This window comes from Prunus avium, chromosome 2 (assembly GCF_965620075.1).
Source record: "Prunus avium chromosome 2, drPruAviu1.hap1.1, whole genome shotgun sequence".
In the NCBI taxonomy this organism is placed as follows: Eukaryota; Viridiplantae; Streptophyta; class Magnoliopsida; order Rosales; family Rosaceae; genus Prunus; species Prunus avium.
Window position 1 is genome coordinate 28,198,980 of NC_142285.1, and position 18,335 is coordinate 28,217,314.

The following is an 18,335-nucleotide window of genomic DNA, read 5'->3' on the forward strand; positions in this document are numbered from 1 at the left end:
AATTCAAGCAATTTTGCTTCAACCTTAAGATCCGCCTTTGGTTCTCCAGCCCATCCCCAGTCCAACGGCCAGGTAGAAGCTGTGAATAAGATCATAAAAAAGACTCTAAAGACAAAGCTCGACAAAGCCAAAGGCTGTTGGCCTAACATGCTCCTAGAGGTCCTATGGTCTTACCGCACCACTTTTCGCACTTCTCCTGGAGAAAGCTCTCTCCTTCAGTACTGAAGCTGTTGTACCAGTAGAGATCGGCCAACCCTTATACTGAATGTTAGCATATGATGCCGATGCAAACAATGAATAGTTGGCTCTGAACATGGACCTCATCGACGAGCTTCGTGACCAGGCCAAAATGCGCAACTTCACTTATAAATAGAGTGTTGCCAAATACTATGACTTTCATGTGAAGCCTCAAGCCTTCAAACCTGGAGATTGGTTATGCGCAAGGTCTCGCTAGCTACCAAAAACTCAGCCGAAGGTACCCTCGGACCAACATGGGCCGCCTCGACACTTATTAGCTTCGCGGATCCAATGGCAAGCCCCTGCCTCATCCCTAGAATGTTGATCACTTTAAGTATTACCACAAATAAACAAGCTAAGGTCTTTACCATCGACACCTATATTTTTACATTTTTCTTATGCCTTTGGCACTTATGTTTTATGCTTTACCAAGTTCTTATGTACGTATGCCTTTCAACGCCTCTCTAAATGAAATGCCTTACCTTGGCTCATTTCTACCCACACAAGTGCCTTCGGCACACACTTACTGTTACCATTTAGCAAAACATTTGTTAAAACATAAAACATGTTATGATAAATTACCAAAATCACCCCACCTTATGGCAGGGCTAAATATGCATACATAATATAAGTACCATCGGCACTCTCAAGCTGTTTACAGAAGATATATATACTACATACAAAAACAAAAACATACAACGCCCTCAGGCTTCAGCATCCAAGCCATACCCCCTCCCCCCAGTAACCTGCTCAGTCTCCTTGGCCTCGTCGCCATCGTTATCTTCGACACCAACATTAGCTTCTGCGCTGAGAGAAACAGCTGCATCGGCAGACGATGAGGACGCAAATATCCATTCCTTGCAAAGAGGAATAGGAGTAGGAACGCCACTAGTGTCGAAGTTTATCTCCAGCATAAAGTTGAACCTTGCTATGAGCTTCTCCCAGCCCAACTACTCCTCAACCATCCCATCCAGTACAAGGTCCCGGAACTCATCCATCGCCTTGTACTCCTCCACGGCCTTGGTACGAGCCGCAGCAACCTCATCCACCTTCGTCCACTTGGTTTCGGCTAGGGCCTCTTCTGCTATTCCCAACTTCCTCTTCATCTCATTCAGCTCATTTTCCATCCCAGTGGTCTTTAGATGCCGGGTTTTTTTTGCAGGATCGTAGCCTAGGCTTCAGCACTGGCAGCTTTCACCGTCTCCTTCTGACGCCTTGCAAGCTCCACCTCATTATCTGCCCTAGTTAGGGTAAGATACATCTCCCCAAAGGCCTGTATATGATCACACAGTAATCAGAAAGCAGTTATTATCAGCAAACCATAACTAATAGTTTTGGCACTTACATTGGTCATAGACAAGACTGTCTTTTGCACACGATTGAAGAAGTCAGTGGCTGTGGTTTGAGCCAACTCCCCGGCATTGATCTTCTCCCTAGTCAGGAAGGCGTTCACCAAGGGCACCTCTTGACGATGCATCGCCATAGTCACTTCATTCTTCTACCGCCGAACCGAGGCAAAGTCAATATCCTAAGTATTCGTGGGGAACAACTCTTCCATGTCGAACGGAAGCTTTGAAGGGGTTGTAGGTCGAATGGGGCCAGCCTTGGCTCGTCGTCCATGACATCCCGAATGACCCCCTCAAATCCCATCCCCTTTTTGTCCAAGGCTACCGCCACTGGCCCATCATCATCATTCTGTGGCCGCTTCCCAGCAACATAGTCCTCAGCTCCTTCAGCCGCACCCTTCAGCCCTTGGCTTGCCTCTCTTCGGCCCTACTAACCCTGAGAGCCTTATCCTTCTCTTTCATCTCCCTGAGGCACTGCTGCTTCTTCTCCTCACTTATCTTCACCACCTGCGGTGATTCTGCCACTGTCATCCCTCCCTTAACAATTCCCGTCATTGTCATTAACACAAACAAGGAGTTAGTCAAACAACATGCATAGACACACACACACACACACACACACACACACACACACACAAATCCATCGAAGAAAACACAACTTACTTCCTTATAGCAACCCTATTTCAAGCAAGTGCGCTGACGTCACCAAATTCTTATATTCCTGCCTCTTTACCGAAAGCAATGACCCTACCTTCTCCACCTCGTTCTCCTTCTCCTTTGAGAAAGAATTGCACTTCACCAAACCTACACAAAACAAGAATACGATTAGTTCACTTATACCGCTTTGGTAACATGACAATTCATACAAACACATGCAAGCAACAAAATCAACAAAAGGGTTATGACTAAAGACCTATGGATTGAAAATGGGTAGGCATATATCTATCCACGATTTTCCTCGGCAAACACTCGCAGTCACCAAGGGTTAAGAACCATTGATTCCTCCATGTCTTCTGCGACGAAGGCATGTGCCCTATGAAGTAACCTCTCTCCTTCGCCTTTTGGGAGTTAGCCTGATCCTAGCCAAAATTGTTCTTTTGTCTGGAGATGGAGTATAAGTGCATGAATGTTGCGTAGATACCAGCTGCACCAAAATGGATTAAACTGCATCCTCAACTTGTGATACTCGCAAGTGCACGAGCCGTTCGGTAGTATAGCGTATGTAAGTGCGAGGTCGATCCCACGAGGATTGGTGATTGAATGATCCAATTTAGTTTCCCTACACAAAATAGAAACAAAAACAAAGAACATAAAACAAGGAAGAAAGAAATAAGTAACTCAAGCAAATAAGTTCCCAAGTTCAATTTAGATTAATGGATTGATTCTAGCTAAAGTATGATTAAGCCATGGTGTGTGGTCATAACCTTGTGTTCCTAATTCCCTAATTTGATCATTTGTTGTCTAACCTAAAACTAAGCATTAGGAACCCATTAAGCATAGAAGAACATTTTAAACAACCAAGTATGTATCTAATCCCTGTTGTCGAATGTCCATACATACTCTTCCTATTCATAGTTCAATTCGAATTAAAGCATGGTGTATACTCTTAATTCAAACCAAGATAGCTAACATGCAAGCCTAAATGGTGATCAATCATTCAAACTAGCATATTAACTTATAAGCATAATGAATAAGAACAAAAACCATAATTGAAACTTGGAAACTAATTCAACTTGAAAACTTAAGAAAAGAATTTACATAACAAAGAAAAATAAATTACAACTAAGAAAACATTAAAGAAAGCTAGAATTGAGAACTAGAAAGCAAAACTAAGAGAATTTGAGGGAGAGAAGGGAAGGGAGCTCTAGAGAAATGTTTGAGAGCTCCCCCCCTTGGGGTGTGTTTACAAGCTTGGGAAACCTCACTATATATAGGCCTAAGGAAGCTGAAAATCTGAATTAAGTATGGCTAATGCATACAACACTTGTTTTATAAAATCTGAAATGGTTGATGCACTTCACTAATGCATACAACACTTCCATTATAAAATCTGAAATGGTTGATGCACTTCACTAATAAATCCCACCAGCAGCCCTAGCTCATCTTCATGTCACCATGACCAAGCTTCCAACCAGAAATAATAGCTCATCCTGAGGTCAGCATGACCAGCAACTTCAAGGGCTTACGAATTGGGCTTCCCTTAAGCAAATTAAGACTTTAAGCACTCAAACTTGAAGTTCAGAATGTCTTATTTCCAGCCATATGTTATTTGGGCCAATCCAAGGTCGGAGGAAGAAGTTAAGGCCAAAACAAATCGCTAACTCATTTTCCGCGCTGATAAGATGCATCCTGAGCATGGTTCTGTGTGTGCTAGGTAACAGACTCCATATTTATCCAATGGGGCTGAATTTTGGATATGTTATATTACACACCCATTGGAACAACTTTCATGAAGAATGTGGCCTCATCCGAGCTATGTAGGTTGCTGAAACAAAGCTTGCAATATGACCTACGAAACTGGGCTGGCAGGGGACTGTAGCCAAAATTGAGTTTGTCTTTAAGCTCTTCATCCATTCATCCAAATTAGGCCCTAACATGCATGGATTGCATCATTTACTATCCAAAGCCCTCATTATTACCTAAAGCTCAATGAACTGAAAGATAAACACAAAAAGGATTAAAAGCACAAGTTTAACTCAAAAACATAACCAAATCATAAGCTAGAAGGGTACAAAATGATATGTAAATATGCACCGATCAATGAACAGCTCAAAGGTTGGCTCCCCCAACTTCAACAACCACCAAGCTATATAAACCTCATGCAGCATGATCTAGAAATTGGGGTTATATTGCTCTAGCACATAACCCAACTTCGCCAGCATCATCTACACCTAAGGATGCATTGGCAACCTCAGCCCGTACTTGTACATGGCTGAAAATATCATCACTCAACCCTCAGGAGGATACCTCACTATATTTGTTAAAGTTGGCAACCTGAGCCCCATTGAATGAGGAACCCCATACTCCATCTTGAGCTCTTCCACCTCGTACAAGCTCATCATGTTCCTATTCGGTAGTGGAACTCTCACTAGAATTTTCACCCGTGCCGAACCTGAAGCTACCATAACAATACTAGACTCAGATGGTTGTGTCTGGTTGCTTGACACCACTTCAGCTGTATGGGACATATCAAGAACCTGATTGGCCACCTCCTGTAGCACGACATAATTCATTTGCATCTCCCGATAAGAGCCAACCCCATAACTTACTGGTTGCTCTTTTACCTCAACCCTACCCTCTTCTACCAAACCCTCCATGATCCCTTCCGATTTGGCACTCTCCTCATTGGCACCCCATAGTTTAAAAGAAATTGTCATATTTTATTTATTATTATTATTTGAAAAGAAATTGCCATATTTGAGTAGAATTTGAACGACTTCATCATTAAATTCAAAGCTATTTATATATAAAAGAAAAAAAATGACTTACGAGATATTGCAACACTTAGATGCTAGGGCTTCTCAGGGGCGTCATCCACCGAATAAGGGTCCTTCGTTGTTGTTGTCGGACGCGGTTCCTCTGTTTCCCTTAGTCTGAGTTAGCCTTCAACCATTTGTCATGCATTTCTCTGAGTATGTCTGAGTCCTGATAAACACATAATTATTACAATTTCTATCCCTAATCTATATTTGTTAATACTTTGTTTCACTGAATTTTGAACCAATTAGAATGTTACCTTGCATTTTACAAATCTAATTGCACTTCATTGAAATAAAGGCTAATTCAATTGATTTCTCTAATTGGTAGCTCTTTCTTGTGCAGCAGCCCAAGGAGATAAAAGAAATGAAGCCCAAACTCCAGTCTATTTTCGGCAGTCAGCTTGCAATGCCCAAAACGTACACTTGCACTGCTCAGATGGGAATACGTTCTTCATGAAAGTTGTTCCAATGGGTGTCTATTATAACATATCCAAATTTCAGCCCCATTGGATACATATTGAAACTTCAGGTAACATATGCAGCAGCAAAAGAACTTTAGCAGCCAGTAACAAAGAATAGCAGCACATGGGTTGGCAGCAAATAAAGAGCTAGACCTCCATGCTAAAAGAAGAATGGGCAGCACCATGTGTGCAGCTACCAACATATGAAGATGATGATTATGTTGATGCTTTAGTTGCTTTCCTTCCTCTATAAATAGAAGGTAATGCAAAGAGAATGAGAGTAGAATTGTAGAGCAGATTTTAGTAGAATAGAGTGCAGATTTTGTGCAATTCTTAGGCACCAAAAGGAGAGGGAAAATGGCAATATAATTGAAGAGAACCTTGGGGAGCCATGAGGCAAGGAACCAAGGGGTTGATGATGCAATTTTTCCTTCTCCTCTTTGTTCTTCATTTTTATCTTGTATTGTTATTTTATTTATGTCTAGTTAAACTTTTTTAATGATGAAATACCATTATGAAATGAAGTTCTAGTTCTTAACTTTTAATTCCCAATTATTATATTCTTCAATGTTTATAATTTCACCTTCACATGATTAATAGGTTAATTTTCTTTTCACCACTTCTATCATGTATTTGTGGTAGTTAGGAATACAAGTTAATCTATTAATGCATCCTTGGTTTTGTATTACTAATATACAATTTTCTTTGATCCTTTGTAGTTAAACAATATTTTTCACATAGGATGGCTTAGAATTTGTAATTATGAAGGGAATGAGAATTTACATAAGATTCATAAAAATGCATGCTTAATTGATATATCTTGAGAAAGTAGTAGATTGATTTCTAGATTGCTACTCTGTGGGAATTGTTAGACTTTATGGAATAATGGTATGGAATCTAAAACCTTAGTTTTTCCTTATTTTAGTTTATTTGCATTTTCAATTCTTTGCTTTATTTCTTTTTCTTTTTCAACTTTGAATTAACTTGGGTTGGGTTAGTTTAGCATCTTTTTCATGCACTCCCTGTGGTTACGACCTCGCACTTACACACGCTTATTCTACAAACGATTCGTGCGCTTGCGAGTTTTATAAATTTAAAACATGCACCTTCAGGTGGCCAACAAGTCATTTACGCTACACTCTCACACCATCTTCTTTTTGAAGTAGTCGATGGTCTGTTGCGTTCCTTTTCTGTACATAGCGTACAAGAAACTGCCTGAATTGAGTGAATAATCTATTGTTCCGGTGATAATTACAAAAACTCCTATTGAATGAATCACCTTTTCAAAATAACGTATATTTTTGTCATCTTCTCGTAGTCTTCAGGATTAATGTGGATAGTGACCACTCCCTTAGGCCAAGAGGAATTTGGAATATAGGTTTTCTTGAATCCTAGGACGGTGATCTTTAACAGCTCACCAGCCGCAACAAACACTCGGCTGAAAAGTCCCATGGAGAGGTTCGGTGGGTAAGGTGCTAAGAGCAAAGGGAGAGTAGAAGGGAGTGAGAAAGAGGGAGTGAGTAATGGTAATACCATACATGGATGTTTCGCGTTTTTGGCAACTTATTTTTACTTGCCCCTGGTTCTTAAAAAAGAGGGAAACAATTTTGGTTGACTGATTTGATAAATCAACAAACCATATGCAATTCCTAGGAGTATGCCCATGATCCTTAAAAAATAGATAAAACAATTTTGGTTGACTTATCTAAGAGATCAACAGACCAAATGCAATTCATAGGAGTATGCCCCTAGTTCTTAAAAATGAGAGAAAACAATTTTGGTTGACTAATTTGAGAGATCAATGGACCAAATGCAATTCCTAGGAGTCGCACAGTAGTTGACACGCTGCTCGTTGTTTGGGGTATACTGCACCCAGTGCCAGTTGTTTGCGTTTTACTTATTTATTTGGTCAAGTTGTGTGCGTTCTCAAATTCATTAGGGTTTAGGGTTTTAATTCGGGTTTTAGTAGGAGATGATTTAGAGGGAATTGAGAACTTGGGTTTCGTAAAAAAGAGTCGGGAGGATTATGGGTGGATGAAGTTTAGGGATGGTAATAGGTTGAATCAGGGGTGGGTATGTCATTCTCATCACCATTCCTATCTCGCAATCTTTAAATCGGGGATTCTTCATCCCTGTCTTCATTTGGATATATACTGATGTATTAGTCTCTTGGCTTGTTGCATATTATTTTGTGGAAAAAAAGGAAAAAAGATAACAGTTTATTATTCATAATTCAAAGGTCCTTCTACATCCTCCATCACCACATAAAGCACAGGGAAATGACATAGTTTAACTATTTTCCTAGCTTTATTGGCACATGACAAGATTAGTCATCCAAAATTTGACTGTTCATGCCTACACTTTCAATTAAAGAAAAATCTCAATTATATATATATATAATACCACAACAAAAAGCAAAGTAGTTTTATCTCAATATACAGTAAAAGAACCTACTCGGCTAATATAACTTTAACGCATCTTAATAAGTATAGAAACATAGATGACATACTCCTCAGCCAACATATATCTCATATTTAATCCCCTAACCAATGGCTAAGTTCTTTTTACACTTAACGATACAACAAGGGATTTGTAGCTCAAACTCAAAGTGGTAGCATTTACTCTTGCATTCAAGTTCCTATGTTCAATTTCCTCCTTTCTCCCAATATCGCTTTGTATGAAAATAAAATAAAATAAAATAGTACACCTTAACATACAAAGACAAATCCTATAACCCCCTCACATGACTGCATCTTATAACCCCTTCTCCCGAATTAGCCTTCAACCATTTTTCGTGCATTTCTCTGAGCATGTATGAGTCCTCTACGCTAGACTCTCACACCATCTTCTTCTTGAAGTACTCGATGGTTTGCTACAATCCTTTTCTACAGGTGGTGTTGTTGGGCTGAGCCTTTTTTAGTGAAGACTTTGCTGGTTTTATGGTAGGAGTCTAACCCTAATGTGGTTTTAAATTTTGGTTTAAAGAAGGGTAAGTTGGTAATATGGGCCGAACATCTGCCAGGTGTCAGATAGGTACAGGGTTCGTCATGAATTCGAAGGGGAAATTCAGGGTGGGTCCTGTCAACTTGGTATCAAAGTGTCAGGTTAAATTCTTGTAGACTTCGCACCTTGTGTGCATTTACTTTTCTAATGGATTCTTGTTTCTTGTATCAGTGTTATGAGCCTTAAACGTAATGGTACTCATTGAGGACTCACCAGTCATCCAGGTTACGTGGTCATGACGCCAATCCCAACAAGTGATGGAAGTTTTGCAGGAACATAGGGTGGTTTTGGCTGCGTTCTTTCTTCGAAAGAATGCACGTTACTGGTGGGAATTAGTGAGATATTTATACCAAGATCCTTCAACAATCACATGGCAGATTTTTTGGACCACGTTTGATGAGCAGTATTATCTACTTTCTTATCAGGACATGAAGATGGAGGAGTTTCTGCAGCTTGAGCAGGATAGCATGACTGTGCTAGAGCTTGAGATCAAATTTATTGAGTTATCTAGATATTGCACATATATGGTGGCAGATGAGACTTTGTCGTTTGACCAACGATTGGAGTTTCGCCTATTAGGTACCGTTTGATCGGGAACTACCGGACTGTCAAATCAGTCCAAAGTCGTGGGCCCACCAGCTCGGTTGATCGGATGTCTCCCGAGACCATCTCGGTCATTGGAGACTCTTTGTACGACACTCGGACCTATCCTTTAGTGTTTCACACACTTAGGGGTCGTTTGGTACGGCGGACTGTTATAGACTGGACTAAATCCTGAGACTGTCTTGGATTGGCTTGGCTTGGCCTAAGCTGGATTAAGTACTGGCCTACGTTTGGTGCTGCGTCGGACTAAGAAGCTGGATAAAAAAAATAGTACTATCCTGTGTTTGGTTTATGCTCGGACTAGGACAAAAAAATTTAAAATTTTCTTTGAAGTGATAATATTTTAATTATCAACTCTTTTTACTATAATTTCAAGACCAAAAATTGGTATTTAATTTTCCAAAACTTGCCTATATTTTAAGAACATTTCCAAAATGTGAAAGCTCAACTTCCCTAATGCAAATTGCCAAACCGTCACTAAGTAATTGCAAACACAACATGCAATTGCAATCACAGTTTGCAAAAACCAAATGTCTGTTTGCAAACACAACATCACAACATGCAATTGCAATCACAATTTGCAAAAACCAAATGTCTGTTTGCAAACACAACATGCGATTAGCCACATGACCTCTACCCTTTTATTCTTCTTTTCTTCGTTCAAACATGGTGGTGAGACAAGCTCCAAACCATCCCAACATCATATAAATCAAAAGTCATATAATATTTATACATGCAAAAGTTAGATATTATATATATATATATATATATATATATATGCGTCATCCACATGGCTTGAAATTACAAATTCACTTTCACATATTACTTTCCACAAGCGCACAGACTAACAATAATAATAATCAACCAAAAACCCACTAAATAACATATATAAATAAACATCCACAATTCCAAACTGAGACTAATAAAGCAGCAAAAACAAAAGCTATAGCAGCTACTTGTGGTGTTTCTAAGGTGGGAGATGCACTTGTGGTGTTTCCAATTTATCAGATGTTGCCTCCTTCAAGCATTTTCGTCGAGCAATTGCTCAACAAAGGCTTTTTTGATATCAGCATCAAGTGACTTGAACAGAGATATTGTTTGTGGCTTATCCAAAATGACTTTTAATGCTTTAATTTGATCCATAGCAGAAAATCCCATTTCCTTGACTTCTTTGGCAATATCAGATCGATCTTCATTACCTTTTAAGAAAGCATCAGTCACCATTTGCATTCTTTTTCCAGATACTTCAAACAATTTTTCCAATGCAGTCACAATTCTATCTTCATCACTTGAGCCTCTTTTCCTCTTGTTTTGACTAGCCACAGATTGGCTGCCCTCCTTGTTTATTGACATGGGAGATGTATCATTGTCATCACTAGCATCAACTTCATTATTCCCTTGCTCTTCCATCATCTCACTGGGGACTTCAGCTCCTTTTCCATTAGCACGATCCTTTCCAAAAATATTAGCAAGTCTATCAAATAATGTGAATGATTTGTTTCTTCATTCAGCTGCATTCTTGTGGTGCTACAATAAAATAAGATACCACTTAGTTTATGTTTAACTATGTAACAAAAAAAAAATCTCTGTAATGAAATGTAGGTAAGTAGTACCTGCACATAAGTCTCCCAAGCTTCATTACTATCAACTTCAATGCATTTTTTCATATCATTCCATGCAAATCCACTTGTGTTTATGATGTCATAAATTATACTATATTGTTTTTTCCACCATTTTAACTTTGATTCAATGTGTGGACTTGCCTTTAGCTCAGCACCAGGACATAGATTATTCAAAACCTTCTCCATTTGGAGCAAAGTACCAGATTTAAAATTACCAGTCTCACATCGATGGCCTCCAGCCACAAAATCTTCAAGCACTGTCAGCAATTGCTCTTCCTCAAATTTAGACCATGACCGCCTAGTTTGTTTCCTCCCTTGCTCAAAGTCTTGATTGGTATCAACACTTTCCATTCCTATTATTACTCCACACATATAAAGCAACACTATATATCATCATTGAACTAAAGAAAAACAAACAACAAAAGAAATATGTAACATTGACAAACAATAGGTAACAACAACAAGGTTGTCAAAATTATAACATAATTGGTCAAGTCAATATAACAATCATAATCATTATTCAAATTGCAAAATGCTTAATCCTCAAGCAAATTAATACATGCTTAAGTTTGAATGGTGATGTCTCAAATACAAATTGAAACATAATTCACAAATTGGCTAGCTATTCATAAACCACAAATTGAAACAGAAACCACAAATTGCCTAGTTATTCCTAGTTGCCCCCCACTCATTATATAGTTGCAAGGCCAAGTCATCCCTCCATGCAGTCCATTGATTGGATGCTTCGATAGTGCCAATTGTATCACCTTCTACCGTATTTTCTGCCTCATTAATTTCATTCACTTCATGCTCCATTGGATCCATGGACATCTCCCTCCTAATGAGATTATGTAAAAGACAACAAGCTGTAATTATCCGACATTAATTGCGTCTTTATAGGGTAAAAAGACGGACTCCTTAGTATGCCCCACCTAGCTTTCAACAACCCAAAACATCGTTCTATTACATTTCTTGCTTTTGAATGCATCATATTAAAATATTCTTGATGATTTGCAACTGTATATCCATCTCTCCATTCGGATATATGATACCTTGTTCCTCTATATGGTGCAAGAAATCCCTCACCATTTGTGTAACCACCATCTACCAAGTAATAATAACCTAATAACCAAAAATTGACAATTCCTATTAGTGTTGGTATATAAATTTAATTCAAAATTGCACATAAAGTGAATACTTACTAATGGCCTTACCCATGGGAACTTTTAACCCATTTGGCCTAGTTATGGCATCACGAAGGACTCGAGAGTCAGATGCAGATCCCTCCCAACCCGGCAATACAAATATAAACTGCATGTCGCGTGAGCAAACAACCAACACATTTGTTGCAATTTCACCCTTCCTAGTTCGATATCTTGGTTTATCAGTTTCAGGCACACGAACTTTAATGTAAGTTCCATCTAGAGCTCCCAAGCAATTCTAGTAAAAGAAAGGTTACATTTAATTAAGTTCTAAAAATTTCAAAAGAAGACAAAGCAACTTACTAGAATTTCTCCAAATTTCCAATACATAATAAACATACCTTAAAACATTTCCATCTATACTCTGTGCAACTCTCACCCACAGGTTCCGGCACTCTCAATAGGCTACCTTGCAATCTTAAAATTCCTTGCAACACAGAGTTGAAGTACCTACTAATGGTCTCACCCGATCGAAGAAATCTACTTCTAATAGTACGATTCTTAACATGATGTGCAAGTACATGTAAGAATATACACACTTGTTCCTCCAAAGTCACCAAACCATCATTTTTAACCCTTCCATTAGCGTGAAGCAACTCACATAATATACCAAACGTCCTTAAATCCATTCTTAATTCGCTCACACACACTACATCATTCTCCAATATACTATTTAGATAACGCAACCGTGTCTCACGTCTAACAAAGGAATGATTATTAAGGTCACATCTTTCTATAAGCCGTTGATTTCTCCTCATTTTGAACATCATAAGCACAAGAATTGTGCAACCACACATTATCTCTAAATGCCACATCTCCATCAATAATATCAACAAAAGCTTTCTTCGATCCATATCTAATAAATCATAGAAACCAACAAAAATTAAGCATGTATATTTTTACAAACCAACAAAGCATATGTTTAGATAATATATATACAAACCAACAAAGTTTTTGCATTACTTATGGTCCCTGTTTTTTCTTTTTTCTTTTTTTCACCGGAAACAATTACATATGTTTAGATAATATATCTAGTCATTCTTGCAAACGACAATGACTTTCATTAAATTTGTTCAAAGCTCCAATTCCACCCATCAATTTATTCATATCTTCCCATTCCAAACAAAAACCTCATAATCAAAACAATTCAAAACTGAAAACCCTAGAAAAATACCCAATTATAATCCATGAAACAGAAACCACAAATTGCCTAGAACATTTCCAAAATGTGAAAGCTCAACTTCCCTAATGCAAATTGCCAAACCGTCACTAAGTAATTGCAAACACAACATGCAATTGCAATCACAGTTTGCAAAAACCAAATGTCTGTTTGCAAACACAACATCACAACATGCAATTGCAATCACAATTTGCAAAAACCAAATGTTTGTTTGCAAACACAACGTGCAATTAGCCACATGACCTCTACCCTTTTATTCTTCTCATTCCAAATAAAAACCCCATAAACAAAACAATTCAAAATTGAAAACCCTAGAAAAATACCCAGTTATAATCCAATGAAAATTAACCAATACAAATGTTAACTCTCATCAAATTAAGCTAACTACAAACAACCACATAATCAAAACTTTAAAATCAAACTAAGAAATAGCAAACTAAACCCATCAAATATCACCAAGAAGAGAGACAAACAGAGAAGAAGAGTGGAAAGAGAAGAAGAGAGTTGAACAACTAACCTTGAGTGAGAGTAGAGCAGAACAGAAGATGAAAACAAAGCAACGTGGAAGAGGAGAGCCAGAGCACGTTGAAGAGAAGAGCAGAGCAGAGCAACGTTGGACAATGGCAGACTCAATAACGACTTCGTTATTTAGCGGCACCTCTTCAGAGTTCTCTATTTAGTGCCAACGAGTGAAGTGTTTTTTGTGGGCCCGGATTATATAGTCTCATTTAACTTAAAGATGGGCTGCACCAAACATGGGCTTGGGGTGTTATTTAAGCTAGTCCTATCCAAGCCAATCCAAGGAGGTGTACCAAACAGCCCCTTAGGGTTCTAAGGAAGCTAGAATTCACTTTTAAGTCCGATTTTAGAGTTATTGTTTTACTAATGGTTGTATCCTTTCAAATAAGTTCACAGACAGTATGTACCACTCCGGAAGCACCCAGTTAGGGTTGAGCGTGCTTGGATCCACAGTGAGTGGACATTTGTTTTATAAACGATTTCCATGTTGTGAGGATTTTATTAAATATTTATGAATGATTTATGGTTTTTACTTTTTAAGCATACTGTTATGATTTAGTTTTCGAATTTGGTTTGAGATGATTTTACATACTTATGCATGTTGTTAAATAATGATAACTTGGGAAGTTGAGAATGGTTTAAAGACTGGATTTGCGAAAGGGTCATGGAGATTGGTTTTATGGGAATGGTTTTATAACATGTTAAGGAAAGGTTTTCAAACCCACCATAGGTACCCTAGTTGTTGCCTTTCGGAATATTGGTTGCTTTCAGATGTTATGATGTCCACGAACATCCCAGCTGCTCTTGGAAATTAAAATGTCCTCAGACGACTTAATTGCCTTCGGACAAGTCAACGGGCGTATGACATTGCCCCAGGAGTCTCGGGGACCCCCAAACTGTGTCGTGCTAGGATTTGCGTCTCAGGCCGACCATGTGTCCCTTGAGTTCTGCTAGGATGTGCATCTCAGGACGACCATGTGTCCCCTGAGTTCTGCTAGTATGTTTGTATTATGTTTAATAACATTTATTTTTTTCTGTCAACTCACATTTTTACTATTTTGAGCCCCCAAGGCCGTAGACAAGTACCGAACCGACTCTTGAGGGCATCTCTTTTGCTGCACTATGGGGACACTTAGTCAGCTTGAGCCGCATTCCTCGCAAGACTCAGGGGATCCTTAGTCAGCCTGAGCTACACTCCTCGCCGAACTCGGGGGACATATAGTCAGCCCGAGAGCGCATATCCTCGCAAAACTCGAGGGACATGTAGTCAGCCAAGGAACGCATATCCTCGCACCTTAAACTCTGTGGTCTCTAATAAATCTCCGGTCGTTCTTATAATAATTTCATTTCCTTCGTCATCCCATTGAAGAACAAAGAACTTATATCTTGCAATGCAAAAAAGAATAGAATCTCTATCCTCACCAATGGGGCGAAAAATTTGAAAGTTAGAAATCTGTCCATATATTGGCACCTCCACTATAGGCTTCAAGCCTTGGTTAGCATGTAATAGAATTTCAATGAGTATACATTTCCCAATGATCACATTTAGCTCCGAAGGACTTGTAAAATTTCAGACACATGTGTAGAGGACACTAGCAGACTTGTTAGTCTTAACAACATAATTCCATTGACGAATCCATGGACTATCATTCATCTTGCTTCTCTAGCTGTGTGAGGGAGGTATTAGGTGGGAGGAAGCAACGGCAAATTCAGATAGAAAGCGAGAAAAGTCATTACTTGTACAACTTTCCTCGTGTAGGATTTCCTCTTGTTGTTGTTGTAAATTCTCTTTATTGTAACTTAACTTGACTAGATATGCTCTGATATAGCCCGAAATGTTTGCGAGGAGGCCATTTGGATTTCTTGTTTTTAGTGTGTGAACTTGTCTTGTGCATGTTGAATGTTGGGTTTTAAACTATGTTTTCTATAGGTGGTGTTGTTGGGCCTAACCTTTTTCATGGGAGACTCTACCTGTTTTCTGGTAGGGTCTAACCCTAAGGCAATTTTAAATTTTGGTTTAAAGAAGGGTAAGTTGGTACTATGGGCCCGACATTTGCCAAGTGTCGAATAGGTACAAGGTTTGTCACGAGTTCCAAGGGGGAATTGGGGGCGGGTCACGTCATATAATCTTTAATCCCCCAACCAATGGTTAAGTTCTTTTAACACTTAAAGATACAACGAGAGATTTATATAGGGATGGCAAAAATCCCCGTCGGGGCCCCGGGCATATCGGGGGGGAATTTTCGGGGCTAAAGCGGGTACGGGTACGGGGGAGACCCGAAAAAAAAATCCCCGACGGGTTCGGGCCGGGTATGGTAAGCGTGTCCCCGTCCCCGAACCCGGCCCGAAATATATATTTACAATTTTAATTAATAAATATTTAATTCTAAGTCTAACCCTAAGTGAGTCATATTTATTCATCTCCATTCAGCAAAGGCCTTTCTCACTCCAGCACCTGCGGCTCCTCCGACTTTTGGGTATCTCTCTCTCTCTCTCTCTCTCAAGTGTTTTCTTTGGGTTTCTATTTCTCTTCTTTTTTTTTTGACGAATGGGTTTCTATTTCTCTTGTTCCCTGAATCAAGTCCATATTTTTTCAGTTTGTATTCCTCTTTGCTTTTTCTCTGATCCTTGAACTGAATCTATTCAATGGGTTGGTGGCTAATTTTCCATATTATTAAAATATGACGTCTTTTTCTGCTAGTAGGAATGGTTGGTTTGAATGATTGGTAAGACTTTTGACTAGATCCCAATTTTAGTCAGCAATTTCAACTCCAGTCGGCGACCATGGCAAATATTTTTAGAAACTTCCCATATATGTATATATATTGTGTTCATGGATAGAACAATTTGAACCCAATTTTTGAGTCTCATAAATCCATCATGATATTCTCCAAATCAATCCCTCTTTGTTTCTTGGTCCTCTGTTTTTTCCACCATTTAGCCATTCGTGTTATCTGATATGTTGATTTACTTGTAGGTAATATATGGAGGTTCAAAGTGAGAGAGTTGAGGTTAGTGAACATTCAGTTAATATATTTTTTTTCTTTTTAGAAATTCAGATTTATTTAAGTGGCTAACAACTGACTTGTTTTTTTTTTCTTTCTATATCAGACACAAGATGAAGATAAAAGCAGCCCTGCACCAATGGAAAATGATATCAACACTGCAGAATCAGGTGTCCCTCAACTTGATGGGAATAAAGTAAGAAAAGCTAGATCTCCTGCTTGGGAACATTTTGAAAAAATAGAAATTGGTGGTCAATTGAGAGCTGTATGTATTCATTGTAAAAAGAGTTTAGGAGCAAATAGTAAGAATGGGACTAGACATTTACTTGATCATATGAAGACTTGTGTTTATAAAAGACAAAGAACCATTAATCAATGCATGTTGAATCCTACAAAGTCAAGTGATGGGTCAGTTAAGCTTGATACTTATAATTTTAACCATGAGCGTGCTTGGATCCACGGTATAAGATGAAACAAATTGAATTTTTGTGTCCTCTAATATATGGGGACAATGCAGCCCAAGAGATCTTGAAATATAAAAATATTCTTTATGACTTGATCAAGGAGTATCAATCAAAATCTCAACAAAGTCAACATGTGCAGCATGAATCCTCTGTTAATAACCCTTCATCAAGAGCAACTATGCCTAAACTTGATTTGGTAAAACAATTGGATGTGTTTGTTTCTCATTCCACGACCAATACACATGTTAAATCTGAGTTGGATCATTATTTGGATGAGTCTCTTTTACCTAGGAATGATGACGATGATTTTGATATATTATGTTGGTGGAAATCAAATGGGATCAAATACCCTACATTGCATGATATTGCTAGAGATATTTTGGCCATTCCTATATCAACAGTTGCTTCAGAGTCTTGCTTTAGTACTAGTGGAAGGATTATAAGTCCTCATCGTAGCCGGCTTCATTCAAAAACAGTGGAGGCATTGATGTGTGCTCGTGATTGGTTATGGAGTAAGATATATTCAAATATTTTTATGGTTTTTTTTTTTTCAGATTAAGTAAAGTATTTTTATCATTGTGTGATGATTATTTTTTGTCATATCATTAGGTTCATATGCTAATGATAATGATAGTGCTGAAAAAGTTAGCATTCAAGATGAAGAGGTTGATACTAATGAAGAGGTAACATTCTTATTATACAAAGATTTATTTTGTTTACTGGTTTTCTATCATATATAATTTATTCTCCTTGAAGTCATTGTAATGCATTTATCATATTTGTTGTGCAGGAATCTACCATTGAAACAGAGAATGTATCTTTGTATTTTGACTAAGTTGTGGCTTAGATTTATTTGTGCTTATTTTGATTAAGTTGTGTACTTATTTGTGAGATGATATGAACATAAATTTTGTAACATGATGAAGCTTTCAATTTTAACTTTTTTATAATTATATTATTTGTTGTTTATTGGGTTTTTAAAAATGAATGGAGGCAATTTTGAGTATTTGAGTTTAATTTTATATTTATATTAAATGTTTTTAATGATAAATTAATGTGAAAATAAATATTTTTTAGAAGCAAATTCGGGGATTCGGGGCGGGTATGGGGAATGGTCCCCCGACGGGTACGGGGCGGGGAATCCCCGAACCCTATTAAACGGGGATGGGGGCGGGGACGGGGGAGGGTTTGGGAATCGGGGTCGGGGATGGTAT

At 38.3% G+C, this 18,335-nt stretch overlaps 1 protein-coding gene and 1 pseudogene across 5 annotated transcripts; one reads left to right on the plus strand and one right to left on the minus strand.

Moving 5' to 3' along the window:
* Nucleotides 1-9,949: 9,949 nt before the first annotated feature.
* Nucleotides 9,950-14,936, minus strand: LOC148296780 (uncharacterized; annotated as a pseudogene).
* Nucleotides 14,937-16,036: 1,100 nt separating this feature from the next.
* On the plus strand, nucleotides 16,037-18,074 carry LOC148296781 (zinc finger BED domain-containing protein DAYSLEEPER-like). 5 transcript variants are annotated; one of them, XM_088248196.1, is made up of 6 exons: nucleotides 16,037-16,129; nucleotides 16,630-16,663; nucleotides 16,764-16,853; nucleotides 17,399-17,633; nucleotides 17,731-17,804; nucleotides 17,912-18,074. In XM_088248196.1, the coding sequence occupies exons 2-6, from the start codon at nucleotides 16,637-16,639 to the stop codon at nucleotides 17,954-17,956; spliced, it is 471 nt and encodes a 156-aa protein (XP_088104322.1). In that variant the 5' UTR covers nucleotides 16,037-16,129; nucleotides 16,630-16,636; the 3' UTR covers nucleotides 17,957-18,074. The 5 variants fall into 5 exon arrangements, with proteins under 5 accessions (XP_088104322.1, XP_088104321.1, XP_088104324.1 ...); XM_088248198.1 differs by lacking the exon at nucleotides 16,037-16,129 and adding an exon at nucleotides 16,158-16,378 and having other exon boundaries at nucleotides 17,494-17,633; XM_088248197.1 differs by lacking the exon at nucleotides 16,037-16,129 and adding an exon at nucleotides 16,161-16,378 and having other exon boundaries at nucleotides 17,413-17,633.
* Nucleotides 18,075-18,335: the final 261 nt, after the last annotated feature.

Coding starts and splice junctions, on each gene's coding strand:
- LOC148296781 (XM_088248195.1), top strand. CDS start 17,126: ATGAAACAAATTGAATTTTTGTGTCCTCTAATATATGGGGACAATGCA. Junction 17,634..17,730: donor TGCTCGTGATTGGTTATGGA/GTAAGATATATT, acceptor TCATATCATTAG/GTTCATATGCTAATGATAAT. Junction 17,805..17,911: donor AGGTTGATACTAATGAAGAG/GTAACATTCTTA, acceptor TTTGTTGTGCAG/GAATCTACCATTGAAACAGA.